Raw genomic sequence first — 19,107 nt, 5'->3', positions numbered from 1 at the left:
TTTGCATGCGTGATTCCTGTTCCTTTCAGCCTTCTCCAGCTTAAGAGCATCTGAGCAGCCTTGCAGGTTCAGGCAGAAGGACCACTAAGTCCACCATCCTGTACCCCTCAGTGGCCAGCCAGAAGGCTCTACACTCCCTACCAACAAAACAGGAAGGCAATAGCCTTTGCCTTGCTGTTTCTCCCCAGCAACTATTGTTGGGAGGTTCCACTCGGCCATCATGGCAACACCATGAATTTGTCTAGCCCAGAAGTCCCCAACTTTTTTGAGCCCATGAGCATCTTTGCAATTCTGGCACAGGGTGGTGGGCGCAACCACCAAATGGCTGTCACAGGAGACAGAGCAACCACTCAATGACTGCCACTGGAGGTTGATCCACACACACAGGGGAGAAGACAGGTAATTAAAAATACACTGGGAAAGAGAAAATAAAACAAACACTGTGGTGGCAGCTGCCACTGAAACAATGTTCTTTTAATCTGCATAGCCAATCAGATATTCATTAGCAAATTAAAGCCCTTCTGGGCAGGAGTGCCACCTGGCCCCACCCACTTTCTAAAAAAAACACTTAGTGGCTCTCAAGATAATGCAATAAATAATTTCTCTCTCTCACACACACTCTTTCCCTTTTTTGTGCTAAGCAAAGGCGTCTGAGGAAGTCTTTTTGCAAGCTAGCTTCTCCTTCCATCTCTGGAACGCCAAATGTGAGTCCTGCTCACTCTTCCTGGAAAGCATGGATGTGACTGAGCCACTGGAAAGTCTGCTGCAGGCCACCTGGGGAAAACAGGCTAGGACAGACCTCACAGTAGGGTTGCCAACCTCCAGGTAGTGGGAGAACGAAATGGACACCACTGTACAAGTATCAACGGATTTAGAAATTAGTACAGGAGCGAAGCTGATTTAAACAAAGTGCAAAAATACTTTATAAGCTACCACATATACAACAACATGTGACAAGTAATACACCAACCCTACAAAAAAACCATATATACACAATGTACAAAAGTAGTTTGTCAAAGTTGTCTCAATAATGAGTACATAATCTTCTCAATGAAGGCAGATGTCACGTAGTAAGATAGTGTAAAGTGTAGCATCCTTACCCGGAGTGGTACGTGATTTTGCTCTGTATCCCCTGAGGGACAATTGAAGTAACCTACATTATGATAAAGAAAGATATGCAGGATATTGAATGAAGGACTGAAGAAGAATTGCTTGATAAGCTAAGAATTTGGAACGGCCGTATCCTCCATAAACTGATGGCCTCTATCTTACTACATGACATCTGCCTTCATTGAGAAGATTATGGACTCATTATTGAGACAACTTTGACAAACTACTTTTGTACATTGTATATATATGGTTTTTTGTAGGGTTGGTGTATTACTTGTCACATGTTGTCGTATATGTGGTAGGTTATAAAGTATTTTTGCACTTTGTTTAAATCAGCTTCGCTCCTGTACTAACCTCCAGGTAGTAGCTGGAGATCTCCTGCTATTACAACTGACCTCCAGCCGGTAGAGATCAAGTCACCTGGAGAAACTGGCCGCTTTGGCAATTGGGCTCTATGGCATTGAAGTCCCTCCCCTCCGCAAACCCCACCCCCTCAGGCTCCGCCCCAAAACCTCCCGCCAATGGCAAAGAGGGACCTGGCAACCCTACCTCACGGGCAGGGCTAGGGCACATTCCAATAGGTTGCTGCTGCTGCTGAATGAAGCAGCCTCTGACACCATCAGTACTGGTCTGAAGACAAAGGATGCAGGATCTTTGCTGAGGCTAAGTGGAAGGGAGACCACCTGGGAACCTCATGAGCTTCATGGAGGAAAGGAGAAAGAAAGCCAGTGTGGTGTATCAGTAGGGTTGCCAGCTCTGGGTTGGGAAATACCTGGAGATTTTGGGGGCGGAGCATGAGGAAGGCAGGGTTTCGAGAGGGGAGGGACTTCAATGCCAAAGGGTCCTATTGCCAAAGCAGCCATTTTCTCCAGGGGAAACTGATCTCTGTCTCCTGGAGATCAGTTGTAATAGCAGGCGATCTCCAGGCACCACCTGGAGTTTGGCAGCCCTAGTTCACCTGGAGAAAATGGCTGCTTAAACAGCAACTGGAAAACACGGGCAAAACACACGGAAACGCATGGGGAGAGCAAGGCAACCTCTGATGGTCGGGAAAGGCGTGCATAATTAAAGTGAAGCACTGGAGCAGTCAGCGGGGGTGACCACGGGGAAACAGCCCTGCATAAATGGGCAAAGAGGACTGTAGTGTTTAGGCGGGTTCATAAGGGAGCAGGCAGTCCTACATGAAGCCACTTGTGAGTCTGAACCCCAGAGCTCCAGTGGAGCCCGTGGAGAGATAGCAAGCTAAGTCCACCCTGCCCTCCAGTCACAGAAGCACCATCTTACAAGCCGGCAAGCAGCGAGGCGCTGAGCAGACAGGCAGCCTTGCATATGCATGCATGGGATGACTCGCAACAGTACGGCTGTTCTGCCTGAAATGAAGGTAAATTTACTTTGGGCTCGTGGCACATTTATCATGCTGGCTCCTTTCTCCTTCTCCGGGAGGAGGGGAAAAAAAGCAATTATCATTCGCTTCTGAAGATCCTTGTCATTGCTAACGCAAAAAAGGAGAACTAGTTTGGCACAAGATATGGGAGGCAATCGGGCCAGCAGTGCCTTATCAGTCCAAAGAGAAGGGATTAGCATCTTGTGCAAAAATATAAATACAGATGTGACTGCAGAAAACCTGGCGTGGAACCAGCAAAGGACACCAGAAGTTCATTGTTTGGGGGATGAGGGGCACTGAAATCTGGCATGTTCGAAAGCTTCAGGGGGTAAGCCAGGGGAGGGGTTTCCCCCCCTGAAATTATACAAGTAATATGAACAATAAACACTTAAACATTTTGCTCAGTTCTTTGCTAATGTAAAGCCCAGTCTTCAAACTGTTTGAATAAACATATGAGAGAGTATACCTGGACACCTTTAAGGTTTCGGCAGGGAACTGCAAACCCATTTTGGAAATAAGGGGGCTCTTAGGTGGATGTGTTCTTCTGAGGTGGGCTTTCATTCTCTTGGAGCTGCCCTGAGCCCGGCTTCAGCGGGGGAGAGAGGGCAGGGTATAAAACTAATGAATGAATGAGTGAGTGAGTGAGTGAATGAATGAAATGAATATTTGCAGTCAAGCCATTCATCACTCCATGGATGATATTGTAGGGAACCTTGCTCTTTTGGGTGCTCAAATGCAAAAGGGGACAAGGTCCTTAGTTTACCCCCTCCCCAGGTCATCCCAGTCAAGGTGCCTGTAGCTCAACAGGTAAGTCCTGGTTCTGCTATAAAATCTCTTTTCCACAGCAGAGGCTCAGAACAGAATTTGCCAGCCTGGACCTTTTCCAAGCAGAGTCAAGCTAATGATTGGTTCTTGTAGGTTATCCGGGCTGTGTGACCGTGGCCTTGGTATTTTCTTTCCTGACGTTTCGCCAGCAGCTGTGGCAGGCATCTTCAAGCTAATGAGTTTGCACCTTGCTGTGAAGACAGCGCGCTTTCCTGACCACCAGAGAAATCTCCTCCCAAAGATGCTCTGCTAGCTCAGGCTAAATAAGGAGCCATGTTGAGATCTGGCGTATAAATATATTAAATATTAAATCACTTAACACCACAGGCTCCTCTGGCCAAGAGCACCAAGGAAGGGGATGAAAAGCTTTAAGCGCTGCTAATTTGCTTGCCAGCTGAGATCTGGCCCCGCTTCAAGATTCACTGCATTTGCCATCAAGGCTGATGAGTGGAAAGCCCTGGTGACTCGCGGAAAGGCGGGGAAAGAGATAGTCCGGGGCAAGCAGAGTCTGCTTGGGCCTTCAAAAGTAGCCAACGCATCACTAACAATCCTCAACAGCAGCCAGCCTAATTCACCCCACGGGGGAACGGCCTGTCTCTGGGAGGCAGAGACCGTATCCTCCTGCGGAGGGTTTAGCCAAACAGTTCTTAATTATATCTTTTTAAAAAGAATATTATTGAGATTTCTCTCAGGGCTGACCATCAAGGAGAAAATGGAAGAATAATCAGCAACGCTGAGGCCTGTGGATTAAGGCTTTGGCTCAGCGGAAGGGAGAGGAAAGCTCTCGGACTCCAGCGGAATCCACAGATATTCCTTTGCATGTCCTTGAAGAGTCACCGGCATAAGCAACGTCCCAAACTCGACACCATTTTTCAAGTGGTCTCTCGCCCCTCTCTCCATTGACAGTGTCCTTCTGTTTTTTAAATGCATCTACAAAATAAATACATTTGAAAAACAGAAGGACATTGTTGATGGAGAGAGGGGCGAGAGCCCGCTTGAAAAATGGTGCCCCGTGGCACAGAGTGGTAAGCTGCGTTTGATCCCACCGAAGTTGGTTTCAGGTAGCCGGCTCAAGGTTGACTCAGCCTTCCATCCTTCCGAGGTCAGTGAAATGAATACCCGGCTTGCTGGGTGTAAAGTGTAGATGACTGGGGAAGGCAATGGCAAACAAACCACCCCGTAAACACATGAACACAGGAAGCTGCCTCATACTGAATCAGACCCATGGTCCCTCAAAGTCAGTATTGTCTACTAAGACCGGCAGCGGCTCTCCAGGGTCTCAGGCAGAGGTCTTTCACATCACCTACTTGCCTAGTCCCTTAACTGGAGATACCAGGGATTGAACCTGGGACCTTCTGCATGCCAAGCGGATGCTCTACCACCGAGCCACGGCCCCTCCCCAAATATAGTCTGCCTAGGAAACATCGGGATGTGACGTCACCCAATGGGACAGTAATGACCTGGTGCTTGCACAGGGGACTACCTTTACCTTTTTACAAAATAAATAAGAGCTATTTTTTAAAAAAAATAAGACAATGTCCTTCTGTTCACTGCTTTTCATTTTTAACGGCTGTCAGGCCACTTGGCAAAATGAAGTTTTTAAAAGTTATTTGCTGGGCTGGAACTCCCAAACTGAAGGTGGGAATTGCCAGTTTGAATACTATCCCATGGGGGGAGGTCCCTGTACACACACAAAAATAGTGTCAGGCAGATGGCTTAGCACTGAATCTTTCTCCTTGACGAGCTAGTTTTTCATACGCAGAGAGCATTGTACGCGTCATTTGAGAGTGTCTAATTGAACCCTCTGTGGTCTATCTACTTTGAAACTGCACATCAGTCTTGAATGCAGGCTGAGGAAGCAATGGTTCGAAATGAGGAATAATACATCCGGAGTTTTCGTTCTTGTACTTCTGGGCAGTTCACAACCATTAATTCCTCCTGAGCAAGCTACAACAGCATCTACAACCTCGGATTTGGGCAGGTTTCAGCTGCTCCAGCTTTGTTTCGATACATACTCATGATCCTTGGAGCTCAGAATATTTAGAGTGTGGACTGTCTTCTATTTAGGTTATTAAATTCTGCAATTTGAGTGTATGAGTTATAATATGTTTATTGATTCTCAGATACTTAGTCGTTGATGCCATCGTGCTGTTTTGTTTTGTACTATTGAGAGTTTCAGCATAGATGTTCTATTTTGGTATATAGAGAGCACTGTTGTGGCAGGGTACTGAAATTTTATATCCCCACCTGTGAGAGTCTTGCCATGGGTCATACTTGATTCTGTTCAGTCAGGCTCTTGACATGAGTTAGGCCCATTCCTGTTCCTCTGTTATTCTTTGGTTTTGGTTCTCTGTTCAGACTGTTCATGAGAGCCATTTGTGGGCTACTAGTGGATAAGAGCCCTGACCTGGCTGGCCCACTCTTGTCAGATCTCAGAAGCTAAGCAGGGTCAGCCCTGGTTAGTGCTTGGATGGGAGGCCACCAAGGAAGTCCAGGGCTGCTATGCAGAGGCAGGCAATGGCAAACCACCTCTGAACACCTCTTGCCTTGAGAATCCTATGGGGTCACCATACGTTTGCTGTGACTTGATGGCACTTTCCACTACCAGTAGATAGGAAAGATGCTGACGTTGGACTTGAGCGCCCAGCTCCCCTGCTTAGCTGTTGGTTCATTGGCTAGCCTCAGGCAAACCACAAAGTCACTTGCATGCCTTTAAACTCAAGGAAGCAGATTTGCATTGAGCTGTGAAGAAGAAGAGCTGGTTTTAATATCTTGATTTTCTATACCTTTAAGGAGACTCAAACTGGCTTTACAATCACTTTTCCTTCCTCTCCCCACAACAGACACCTTGTGAGGTAGGTGGGGCTGAGAGAGTTCAGAGAGAACTGTGACTAGCCCAAGGTCACCCAGGAGCTTCATGTGTAGGAGTGGGAATCAAACCTGGTTCTCCAGATTAGAGTCCACCACTCTTAACCACTACTCCATGCTGGCAGTTGTAAATGGACCAAGGAAGTTGTCTTTTCAAATTAAGGTTGGAGAGGCATATATCAGGAATGTTTAGAGGAGCTTTGGCCTAGAGGATCCATTGAGTCTCCTCTGTAAAATGGGAATAATACTGATGTATTGTCGAAGGCTTTCACAGTCAGAGTTCATTGGTTCTCGTAGGTTATCCGGGCTGTGTAACCAAGACCACGGTTACACAGCCCGGATAACCTACGAGAACCAATAATACTGATGTGTTTTACCAAACAGAGCCGGCAAAAGACAGATGGAAAGAATTCTCAGGGACTGCTCCTAGAGATGGTCCAACTTCAGCTGACAGCCAACCATGGAAATACCAGGCACATGTTCAGTTCAGGCATCACCACTGAGTTCTGGCCAGTGGAAAGAAGGACAGGAAGACAATTCAGATGCACAGGAGTTTTCCAAACACCAGCAGGTCATGTGCAACCAACATGCACAGTACCACAGTTAAGGTTGCCCAGGAATGGCAGTCTGTGATTCTCCCTAACCCAGCAAAATGGAGTGATGCAAGCAGACAGCCAGGAGATTCCTGCAGAGGTAAGTTGGTTCTGATTATTGGGATGGTTTCCATAGGAACCAGAAGATATTGCTTGGTACCATGGGAGATGTAGGCTCTAGGCTGATCCGGTATTGAGCAGGGGGTTGGAATTAGATGGCCTGTATGGCCCTATTCAACTCTAAAATTCTATGAGATTCATTATGATTTGCATATGGACTAGAGAAACACACATAAGATGAAGATGTCTCTGTCTTGTGATGCTTGTGAAAGACGTTTTGGCCAAGGAAAGTTAGGGCTTCAATTTTGCTCTCCGTTGGGATTTCTGTTCAATTGCACTGTAATAATTCAATTGAATGTTGAGAATTCAGAATGAAATTTGTAACATATGTTCGGGTCACAACTCTACATTGTAAGTTCAAATACCAACTCAATCTGCACACCTGTTTTCTAGAAGAGGAGAGAAAAATTAAAATCCAGGAGAATGCCCTGTTGTCTCTAGACTAAGGATGTTACTGGGTTTTGTGGCAATTCTAATTCCGCACAAAAGGTGCAAATTCCTTTTGTAGTTTTCAGGAATGAAACAGCAGTTGTCCCTTTTCCTGACCGTATAAACAAAAGGTGGTCAAAATATTGCCTTTAAAACAGATGTCTGGTTTTTGTGTGAATTAGGTATAAATGATGCGTAAATTATTTATAACATATAATTGGCATAGTTAACACCTAACCCAAAGGTGGCACAGAAGAAGCAACTGAAAATTGGATCTTTGTTAAAGAAAACAGATGGAATACAAAAAGTCTTTCTGGCCATGCACAAAAATGGAATGAAACAAAAACACTGGTATCCAAACATCCCTAATTAATCGTCAGTTACATTTTATCCTGTCCTTCCCCCAAGGAGCTGAGAGTGGCATACGTAGTTCTCTTTTTCTCTGTTTCATAGTCACAACAACCCTGTGAGGGAGGATAGGTTGAGAGCAATGAGCTTCATGGCTAAGTGGGGATTTGAACCTAGAAATTTTGTTAATCTTTAAGGTGCTACTGGACTCTTGCTCTTTTCTACTATAAAAGGGAATGGTTGGGATAGAGCTGAAGAGGTGAACTCCTCATTGTGGTCTAGCAGCATGAGACTAGGAGCAGCTGTGTAAATCCATCATTCCCTGTGCTAAAATCAAGAGTCTGTGGAGTTTTGTTACCATCATTCGCATATTCGAGACAGCATTCTTCATTTCAAGTACAAATCCCAGGTCAAGACCCCTGCCAATCTGCTTTTCAAAGGGACAGGGCAGATGTTCACCACAATGCAGGGCAACGGCAGCTTGAAAGACTGCGGCACTGGAACAAAAATCACTGTCTCTCTTCCTGTGTTGCAAGTATGGTCCTCTGTACACATTTCTCCAGGAGGCCCAGAAAATGTGGTGAAAAATCTCCCCTTGAAAGATGCAATATCAGAATGGAAGTTGCTGGGCATATTCAAAGCACCATTCAGCATTTCCAGTGTGATCTCTGGTTTGACCTCTACATCCATTTTCATTGAATGGGAGGATTTTTAAAAAAGAACATATACTCTCCAATGCAAAACCTTCCGAACATTATGGTTCAGTAGTGATATTTAAGTATCCACTGGGAACTTCCAAAAAGAAAGAATGTGCTTTGTGCCACGCTATTAGATACTCTCCATGTTGAAAGTGGTAACGACTATCCTGCTCCCTGCTGGTGTGATTTTAGCAGCTAGAACACTCCAGGCATAGAGAAGTAGAACAAAGGGAAATATCTTAGTGAGGATGCGGAATCCACAAAGAGCCCAGCGTGTAGCTGGATTTCAAGGTGAGAGAAGCAAAAAGCAGGGGGCTGTTTGGAGAAAAAAAACCTGCATATGAACAAAGTTGCTTTGGTATCATTGAACAATCTTTTGAGTCTGAGGTTAGCAGCTGTTTCTGAGACAGTAGCTGGATCGGGGCCCCTGGGTCACCACCAAGCGTTGGACAAAGAACATCAGAAAAGCCCTGCTGGATCAGACCAAGGCCCATCAAGTCCAGTAGTCTGTTCACACAGTGGCCAACCAGGTGTCTTTAGGAAGCCCACATAAAAATCCTATGGGGTCACCATTAGTCGGTTACATTACTACTACTACTACTATATTGTATATTATGTTTTATGTTGTATATTGTATGTTGCTAGCTGCCCTAAGCCCTGCTCTGTCGGGAAAGGGCATGGTACAAATCCAATTAAATTAGATAAATAAATCAATATAAAATAGTTAATAAAATAATTTACAATGCAAGAACAAAATAAATTGGTAGTCACACTATCAGTGGAACAGAGCTAACACAAACAAAAACTTTTCGAGTGGGATAAAGGGTAGGGAGGGAAACCCCCACAAAAACACAGTGATAAAAGCAACCACCAGAATCAAATGTGTGGATAAATGTAAATGATTTTGTCTTGGCACCTGAAGCTAAGAATATTGGTCGACAAATGAGGGTTAAATACTCTGAATAAAAAGTTCAGTAAGCGGCTGAGGATGTTCCAAAAATGAGAAGCTACCACCAAAAAGGCCTTCTTCTGAAAAGGTTTTATATAAATAAAACAGGTATAATTTTACAATATTTTCCTGCCTACTACATCTCGCAAAACCCTTGGGCAAAGCTTCACAGAGAAGACTTTCAGAACCACGGAGAGCTCCCTTGCTCAACTGCTCCTTCCTCTTCTGTGCCCAAATCGTGGTGCTGAAGAGTCTGTGTATTGGATGGAGACTCCACTCTGCATCAACACTTTTTGGATGGTTCCCAGTAAAATGCAACTCGCTGAAGAAAACCACCCAACGACAAAGAACAAGAGTCCTGCTAAAAAAAGCCCACTGTAAATCAATCATTAAATAATAAAGTGCTGTCAAGTCGCAACCTACTTGCAGCAACCCCTCATGGGAGTTTCAGGGCAAGAGATGAACAGAGACGGTTTGCCATTGCCTGCCTCTGCATAACAACCCCAGTCTTCCTTGATGGTCTCCCATCCAGGTACCAACCAGGGTCAACCCTGGTTAGCTTCCAAGATCTGACAAAATCAGGCCAGCCTGGGCCATCCAGGTCAGGGCAAGAGTGGAGCAGAGGTGGTTTGCCATTGCCTGCCTCAGCACAGCAACCCTGGTCTTCCTTGGAGTTCTCCCATTTAGGCATTAACCAGGGCCAACCCTGCTTAGCCTCTGAGATCTGATGAGATCAGGCTAGCCTAGGCTATCCAGGTCAGGGTCTTCCAGCATGGGGGACTGAAATATATGGGAGGAGAGTTCTTAGCTCTTCCTGTGTGTCCTCGCCCTCCCACTGTCACTTCTTTTACACTCTTTTCGATTACAGCCTAAAATCTGTCTTCTCGTCTCCCTGCCTCAGGCTTTTCACTCCTGTATTATTTATCAGAGCCAACTGCATTATTTAATTCACAGTAACACGTAACTGCATGGCACAGAGCTCATGTTTGCTCAGTCCTTTGAATATGTAAAGCATTATAATGTTGTTATTAATAATTCGGCAGGCTCTAAAGGCTTCTAGGCTACAGTTTGAAGAGAAAATGATAGGCTGGCTGTTACTGACTGACATGCAGCCTTGGAAGGAAAACCCAAACAAGTAGGAAAGGGGCCAAATAAAAGTAAGCGGGAGGCACTGGTGATGGGCCAATCTGTCCCTGTTATTGAAAGCCTGGCTTTGGAGTGTCTAAGTTAACAATGGATAGAAGTTAGAGTGCTTGGCTAGAGCCAGAGAGTTTGGGGTTCAAATCCTCATGAATACCCACTAGGTATCCTTGGGACTGGGAAGGGCAACCATGAAGGAGCTAGAAAAGATTCTTAAGTGTAAGGATGTGTTACTGGACACAAAGATCAATCATGCTAGGAAAAGTTGAAGGCAGTAGGAAATGAGGAAGACCCAACAAGAGATGGATTGACTCAATAAAGGAAGCCATGGCCCTCAGTTTGCAAGACCTGAGCAAGGCTGTTAAAGATAGGACGTTTTGGAGGACATTGCTTCATAGGGTCGCCCTGAGTCAGAAGCGACTTGATGGCACTTAACATACACATCCTTGGGTTGGAGACTGTCCCTCAACCCTGATCACCGTATGATGGGAGCTATGCCAGCTTAGACATAGCCAGATTGCGTCAAAGCACATTTCCTCCAAAAGAGATCTGACCCGTGAAAGGCCATCTTGAGCATCCCACTGTTCAGAAACGTGAAGGCCAAAATGGCATTTGTGTTCCAGGAAGAAAAAAAAAGAACTATCAGGATTTTTTGCATTTTGTGATGCTTTTTTTTTTTTAAAGCAAGCTTCTAGTTCATCTGAAGGAGTCTCTGGACAATGCCTGGTGAATCCTCTGAAGCTCAGTAGGAAAAGAATTCTAGCCCTTGCCATGATGAACAGAAGTAGAACAAGGTATGCAATACTAAAAAAAAAAAGGTTATACAAATGTGCATACATTATACAAGTTATAGAACTGAGCTTTTCTTGATTCTCAACTTTGTTTTTTTAGGGCAGAATACTGTCCTGCCCTCAGCATTCCCTGTTACTTGATATCACTGACAAAAGCCAATAAGAAAACAGCATCTATCAAATCTTATCTGTCCTCTCCATGCAAAAGTTAGTACAAGCTGCCCAGAGGTTCCTTTCCTGAGACACTGAGGCCTGGAAACTTGTTCCTTGCTGTAAAAACACAAGCTAAAAAAGCAGAGGATCCCAAAGAAACCACAATTCATCATGAAAATGTATACAGATGTTCCATCATCAGAACTTTGGGGTGGGGGACAGTTTCCCTGAAAATTAGAATTTTTTATCTACACTATACTTAAAAGATTATAGATGCTGCAGAAAATCTCATGCAACGGAGCAAATTCAATCATTTCATCCAATAAGCGACTCTCTGCAAGGCAGAACTGTTAAGCTGAAAGGATAAAGAGCTTCTCAAAGAACAGGAATCAAAGATGGATTGGCACTGTGGGCTGTCATATGTTGCTAATTCCACAGACACAGACGAGACACTGCTTAAGTTACATTCATAGAAGTCATCGGAGTCACAGGAGTATGGGGGGGGGGAAAGAGAAATAAAAGCTTGTTTTTTGCTTTCTCTTTCTGAGCTGCCAACTAAAGACCCCAACTTTGCTCGGCTAACAATGGGGAAACCCTCCTCTCTGGGTATGCTCTTTAGCCCTTGGTTCAGGCAGCACCTGGCATTGTAACCCCCATGACTAAGTGGCTTTGTGTTTTCGGGGTGGTGGAATCCATTACAGCGATGTGATCACCCTTCTTCCTGTGCACCAGCCTCTTCTGAAGCTGAAGACTCCTGTGTTGGCTTCAGCAGCAAAGTCTTTCACTTCTTTAGAGCAGCAGAGGGGTGAAAGGCATGAGCCAAGAAGTCTCAGCGCTGCAACGAACTCAGTGCTGCAATGAACTCCCCAAATGGAATCAGTGCTGCAGCTAATTCCCCAAACGAACTCCCTGAATGAAATCAGTGCTGCAACGAATAACCTGAACGAACACCTCATCAAAACACAAAGATGTTGCCTTACCTGTCTGAAGCCATTCCGTGTGTACTGCAGGATTTTCAGGGCATAATTAGATCGCTGGCCTTTGCTGTTGAATTCTATGTGGCCGGTAAGACCTTCCAATTCTACCTGTCCAAGAGAGAATGAGTTGCAGCACCAAAAAGAGAAGATCCCCTACTCAGCCTCAAGCAAAGTGCTATGGGCAGCCAATCTCTCCTTGAACGCCACAGTACAAAGGCTGTTTACTTATAGCAAATTGGACCGGTAACAACTCCGATTACAAGTTTGGGGTTATGTAACCAATGACTCCTTCACATTTAATACACCAGATCAAGGTTAGAGACATTCAGAGGTGGTTTGCCATTAGCTGCCTCTACGTAGCAACCCTGGACTTTCTTGGTGGTCTCCCATCCAAGTACTAACCAGGGCCGACCCTGCTTACCTTCTGAGATCAGATGAGATCAGGCTAGCCTGGGCTATCCCTTCAACATTGTGAAATCATGACAACCTAGGAAGGCCATACCCTACGATGGCTCTGAGTTTGCCTTAAAATGCAGTAGTTTGAGAAGGCAGCCATGTTGGTCTGCAGTAGAAGAGATGGAGTTCAGTAGCACCTTAGAGACCAACAAGATTTTCAGGATAGAAGCTTTTGAGAGTCAAAGCTCCCTTTAACAGGTACCTGATGATGGAGCTTTGACTCTCGAAAGCTCATACGTTGAAAATCTTGTTGGTCTCTGTTGGTTGGTCCTGCTGGACTCAAATCCAGCTGTTCTAAGATGCAATGGTTCCTTTAACTCCAAGTTAAGTTGGGGGAGGGGCTGTGGCTCAGTGGCAGAGCATCTGCTTGGCATGCAGAAGGTCCCAGGTTCAATCCCTGGCATCTCCAGTTAAAGGGACTAGGCAAGTAGGTGATGTGAAAGACCTCTGCCTGAGACCCTGGAGAGCCGCTGCCGGTCTGAGTAGACAATACTGACTTTGATGGACCGAGGGTCTGATTCAGTATAAGGCAGCTTCATGTGTGATTGTTGATGCCATGTGTGAAGTTTCCCCAGCCTCTCATCCCTTTCTTCATTCTTAGAGCACTCCCTGCAAACTTGTTTCTTTTTTTTTTTTTGCCATCATAGTGACCCACACTGCTGCAGGCGAGTGCTTAATAGTGTCATGTTTATGCCTATCGTCTGGGACTCAGGAGGAGAGAAGTCTCTATGCGGACTGCAAGGAGGCAGACCACACCATGTTAACATACAGCAGTGTCATGTAAAGGGCTGGCAAACACAGCAACACTCTCACGGCTAATTGCGGTCAAAGCAAAATGCCTCTGACTACAACCCAATACCCCAAAAGAATATTTGCAGGACAGAAAGCAAATTCTGCTATCGCCAGGCCTGGTGGTGATGGTGGTGGGGGAGGTGCCAGGCTGGGCTTGTGACACCACCATGCAATGAAATCACAAAGAGGCCTCACTTCTGGTTGAAGAAGAAGAAGAAGAAGAGTTGGTTTGTATATGCCGACTTTCTCCACCACTTAAGGAAGAATCAAACCGGCTTCCCTTCCCTTCCCTTCCCCTCCCCTCCCCACAACAGACACACTGCGAGGTAGGTGGGGCTGAGAGAGCTCTAAGAGAGTTGTGACTAGCCCAAGGTTCACCCAGCTGGCTTAATGTGGAGGAATGGGGAAACCAACCCGGTTCTCCAGATTAGAGTCCACCACTCATAACCACCACTCTTCTCCACCAAAAGGAGTCTCAAAGCGGCTTACAATCACAATCCCTTCCTCTCCCCACAACAGATACCTTGTGAGGTTGGTGGAGCTGAGAGAGTTCAGAGAGACCTGTGACTGGCCCAAGGTCACCTAGCAGCCTGCACGTGGAGGAGTGGGGAATCTAATCTAGATTAGAGTCCGCCGTGTATGTGGAAGAGTGGGGAATCAAACCCGGTTCTCGAGATTAGAGTCCACCGCTCTTAACCACTACACCATGCTGGCTCTCAATGGGACACCCCACTGCAGGAGGAGTGGTGGGCCAAGCAATACGTGTGAGTAACCCGACTTGAGAATCACCACTTCCTCCAGCAGTTCTTCCAAACATCCTCCATCAGGGCTGGAATGTGCCTCCTTCCTTGTAGGCCAAACCAACAGGGAGGGGGAAACAGCCACACCAAAAGGCAGCATCAACGTTCAGTCCTTCCTCACCATTCTCAGATAGTTCATCAAGCTTGTGCCATGCTGCCAGATCTGGGCCGATCCACAGGACAGGGGCTTCACGCCGATCTCCTGACTCCGGTTCAGCTCTTGCACAGCGCTCACCACAGTGTAGGCGGCATCAAACAACAAAGCAGAAGAAAGCTGAAGGAACAGGGAGAAATGGAGAAGAAACAGGGAGTGTAATCAAACAACCAGAGGGAAGAAGAGGAGTTGGTTTTTATGTGCCAACTTTCTCTACCACTTAAGGAAGAATCAAACCGGCTTACAATCACCTTCCCTTCCCCTCCCCACAACAGACACCTGGTCAGGTAGGTGGGGCTGAGAGAGCTCTAAGAGAGCTGTGTGACTAGCCCAACGTCACCCAGCTGGCTTCATGTGGAGGAGTGGGGAATCAAACCCGGTTCTCCAGATTAGAGTCCACAGCTCGTAACAACTATGCCATGCTGGCCACAGAAGCATCGGTTCATTATGAGCTGGATTATCTTCTGTGAAAGGATAAATCTTCCAGCAGAGCGGGAAGGGACTCCTCCTTCCGAAAGAAGTTTTCCCACTTCGTAGAATGGAACTATCATTATTGAGTCCAGTCTTTTTATTTGCTCAACTTAATTTACATAATAAAAAAATAAACTATCAGGGTTTTTTTTTAAAAGTTGAGCAAACATGAAACACGCTTAAAAAAAACCCTCCTTTCCAATTAAAATATTGCTGCTAGTAAAAGGAAGGTGTTACTCATGGGCTGTTCAGAGAAGGTGGCATAGAAAGATTAAATCTGTCAACCAATTACAAAAAATTAATTGATTGTGCCTAGGTTTCAAGAAATTAACAGATCAATTACATGTAAATAAATGTGTGTACCACAAACCCTATTTGAAGATCCTGATGGGAGAAGATATTTCACTTTTAATATTTGCATAATTTATTCTGCTTCTTTTAGTTATGGGGGGCAGGGAGAGGATATATGCATGGCACACAAGTCCTGATTCTGACAGTAGCACATCTTTTTCAAAACAAACAAACAAAAAAAACAAAGCAAAATATGCCTTTCCAGCCTTATACTTTTGTGAAATACTCAAAAGCAGTTTCAATGGAAGCTCTTTTTCGGCTAGTTCCACAGAAACAGTTAAGCCTTTCCTTTGAGACACTTTCAGTAGAACCCTACGCCGAGTTACTCCTGTCTAAACCCACTGAAATCAATGGGATTAGATGGGAGTAACTCTCCATAGGATTGCAGTGTTTATTGATTAATCTTGGTGATATCCAGAACTTGACTCATTGTGTGCTCGTTGTGGTCGATGTGGGCTTTTAATGACAAGCAAATATGATTTTGGCAGCAGGTACGCTATTTGTGCACCAATTTTTAAACAGTCCCTCAAATGGCATCCTCCAAACAATTCGACAGTATGAGCTGAATGGTCAAATTAACCAATTTAACTCAATTAATGAATGCAATTATACAGCTTGAGAAATGTTACCAAACAAGATGAATAAGTTAAGAATAATAAGAAATATATATCAGACAGTGGGCAGGGAGGAAAATATTCAAATTTGATAATTCATATAATAAAAATCCATAAGAAGGGCCAAACTACGTAGGAAGATGACTTACCTACATAATTATCTTAGAAACAGTAAAGACAAATATTAATCTATCTTTCCTCCCTAATTTTTTTATTTGCTTATTATATATAATGTTGATGAAAACAGAAGGTAGAAACAGAATAGTTATATTAAGAGTAAGTTTTGATAGATGATAAATGATGCAATATTTGTAGGTATTAGTCTGTATTGTGGTTGTAGGGTGCTTGTATGGTGTTTATGTTTATGCTGTGCAATGTTTGAAAATAAAAAAACATTAAAAAAAACTCCAGTAAGAGTTGATAATTGAAAATTAAGCCCTCACCCACTTATTTGGAAATACAATAGTCCAATAAACACAGCCCCAACACAACTCTACTACAGGATAAACAACATCATCACCAGCATGATTTTTCCAACATCTAAAAGTGTTTGCCTTGTGTTCTGAAGATCTTATTTAACCTTGTAACGGTAATGCATTGAGCCTCTCTTAGAGATAAAATTGTCTAATTGATACATGGATCTTCCCCCAAAATCCTGCCTGACGTGCTATTTGCTAAGTCTCTGGCACAAAGAAACCTACAAGGTTCCTCTTCATCTCTAAACCTGAGTGTTCTTTTTATTGTTGAAACAACAGTCCTTTCTTTACAAATCCTTTTTTCCAACTGTTCTTCATTCTGCACTAAATTTGTCAACGTACTATTGTAACTTTATTTCTGTAATACTGAACACTGGACTGAAAAGCGTAGAAGCCAAGGAGGGATCCACCCTTGTCAACAAACGTTCACCTCTTGGTGAGTAATAAATCTAATAGCCATCACTAAATCTGCAAATCTAAAAACATTATGCAGCTTACACAACAGAAAGCCCCCTAAAACAGCTTCTAAAATTAAATTTAGAGTCCTTAGGAGAAGATGCCAATGGAGATATACCCAGACTTAGTTTATTTCTGTATTTATCCCAGGATTTATCCCAGGTATTAACGTCTACCCAAGTAACCTTTGGTGCTTACATTTATCAATCTAAGATAAGGCCTCTAAAGGGATGTATATTAATGCCCGTTTCAATCCAAATTGAGCATCTGACTTACCCTGCTACACCTGAAAGCCAAGCCTCAAAATCTATGTTGCCTCCTCATACTATAGAAGGTTAGAAAGTGCGAGAGCAGCTGACCGAATGGGCTTCTACACTGTGTGTATTTTAACCCCGGAGCACTTTCTTCTGTTCAAATTGACAGTGGGCTCATGAATTAATAAAGAATTTAGAACATATGCAGGGCAATCCTAAACAAAGCGTGCCCTTCTACATCCACTGAAGTTAACGAGGTCTTGGAAAGACATAACGCTGTTTAGGATTACACTGAAAGCCACCTTACTGGTGCCAATTCTGGCAAACCAAGGTAGTTGGCAATAACACCACCCTTTTAAGCCCTCGATTATTCTAATAAAACAATTTAAACAGTTGCAACCAGTTTTGAGCCAATGTTATTCCCAAATATCTAACCAGCCCACCTAGCTAAGTACAGTAGGGCCAAATACCACAGCAATCAATGTTCTGATTATGGCAAAAAAATTTTTTTTCACTTTGCAGTCAGCGTGGCGTAGTGGTTAAGAGTGGCGAATTCTAATCTGGAGAACTGGGTTTGATTTCCCACTTCCCCACATGAAGCCTTCCTGGGTGATAGGATTGCCAGCTCCGGGCTGGGAAATACCTGGAGATTCTGGGAAATGAACTGGAGGAGGAGGAAGAAGAAGAAGAAGGCTTTTATATGCTGACTACCTCTACCTTCTAAGAAGAATCAAACCATCTTATGATCTCCTTCCCTTCCTCTCCCCACAACAGACACCTTGTGAGGAAGGTGAGGCTGAGAGAGCTTGAAGAGAACTGTGACTGGCCCAAGGTCACCCAGCTGGCTTCATGTGGATGAGTGGGGAAACCAATCCGATTCACCAGATTAGAGTCCACCGCTCATGTAGAGAAGTGGGGAATCAAACCGGGTTCTCCAGATTAGAGTCCACTGCTCTTAACCACTTCATCATGCTGGTGGGGTGTGGGGAGGGTAAGGAATTCAATGGGGAATAATGTCAGAGTCTACCTTCTAAAGTGGCCATTTTTTCCAGGTGAACTGATCTTTGTCACCTGGAGATCAGTTGTAATAGCAGGAGATCTCCAGCCCCCCTTGGGAGCTGGCAACCCTACTAGGTGACCTTGAGCCAGTCACAGTTCTCTCAGAACTCTCTCAGCCCCACCTACATTACAAAGTGTCTGCTGTGGGGAGAGGAAGGGAAGGCGATTGTAAGCTGCTTTGAGACTCCTTAAAGGTAGAGAAAACCTCCTCCTGCTTCCTGGAATCTCTCCTCTCCTGCCTTTTGGAGCATTCAAAGCAGTTTACAAATAAAAAAAGAGAGCACCCCCACAGTAATATCAAATTTAATAGCATCAAATGTAAACCGATAAAATCCACCCAGCAAGAAACACTGCATGCACAGCTGACACTTCCAAGTCGCATGTTATTAAATGCATGGGTAAGCTTGACAGACTTAAAAGCTGAGAGGCCTTGCAAATTTGATTGGAGATGGAGTTTCGTAGCTGGGGCACACCCATCAGGAAAGATCCTGCCTCCCGTAAGCACCTCTCTAAGCACCTTCCTGTCTGAAAATATGGTACACGCAGAAGGGTCTCTGATGCAGATTTTAACTGCTGGCAGGTAGGGAACAACCGGTCCTTAAGATACCTTGGTCCCAAACCAATAACTCAGGTTTATCTCTACTTTCTTGCAGTGCCCAGCAATTCTGAGCAAGTAAGGGTAACCCCAAAAGGGTTTGCCTGTGTAATTAACAGAAGCCCTGTTCATTACAGCATTATTTATTATATTAATTACTGTTCTTGTACCGCTAGCAGAAACCCCTGCCTTTGATAAAACCAGCCTGACCTCACATAATGCAACATCTCTGGCTTCCAGGAGT

General features: G+C 44.6%; 1 protein-coding gene across 1 annotated transcript in view; it reads right to left on the bottom strand.

Annotated features, from left to right (window-relative positions):
- The window catches only part of GRIK4 (glutamate ionotropic receptor kainate type subunit 4), a 433,443-nt gene that overhangs the window by 64,825 nt on the left and 349,511 nt on the right, over nucleotides 1-19,107 (bottom strand). Inside the window, 2 exon segments of the mRNA XM_056860247.1 lie at nucleotides 12,389-12,493; nucleotides 14,555-14,707. Coding sequence (XP_056716225.1) covers nucleotides 12,389-12,493; nucleotides 14,555-14,707 — 258 coding nt within the window.

The sequence above is a fragment of the Euleptes europaea genome, chromosome 14 (genome assembly GCF_029931775.1).
Source record: "Euleptes europaea isolate rEulEur1 chromosome 14, rEulEur1.hap1, whole genome shotgun sequence".
Classification (NCBI taxonomy): Eukaryota; Metazoa; Chordata; class Lepidosauria; order Squamata; family Sphaerodactylidae; genus Euleptes; species Euleptes europaea.
The sequence above is the reverse complement of the archived record's forward strand: the minus strand, read 5'-3'. Positions and strand labels throughout refer to the sequence as shown.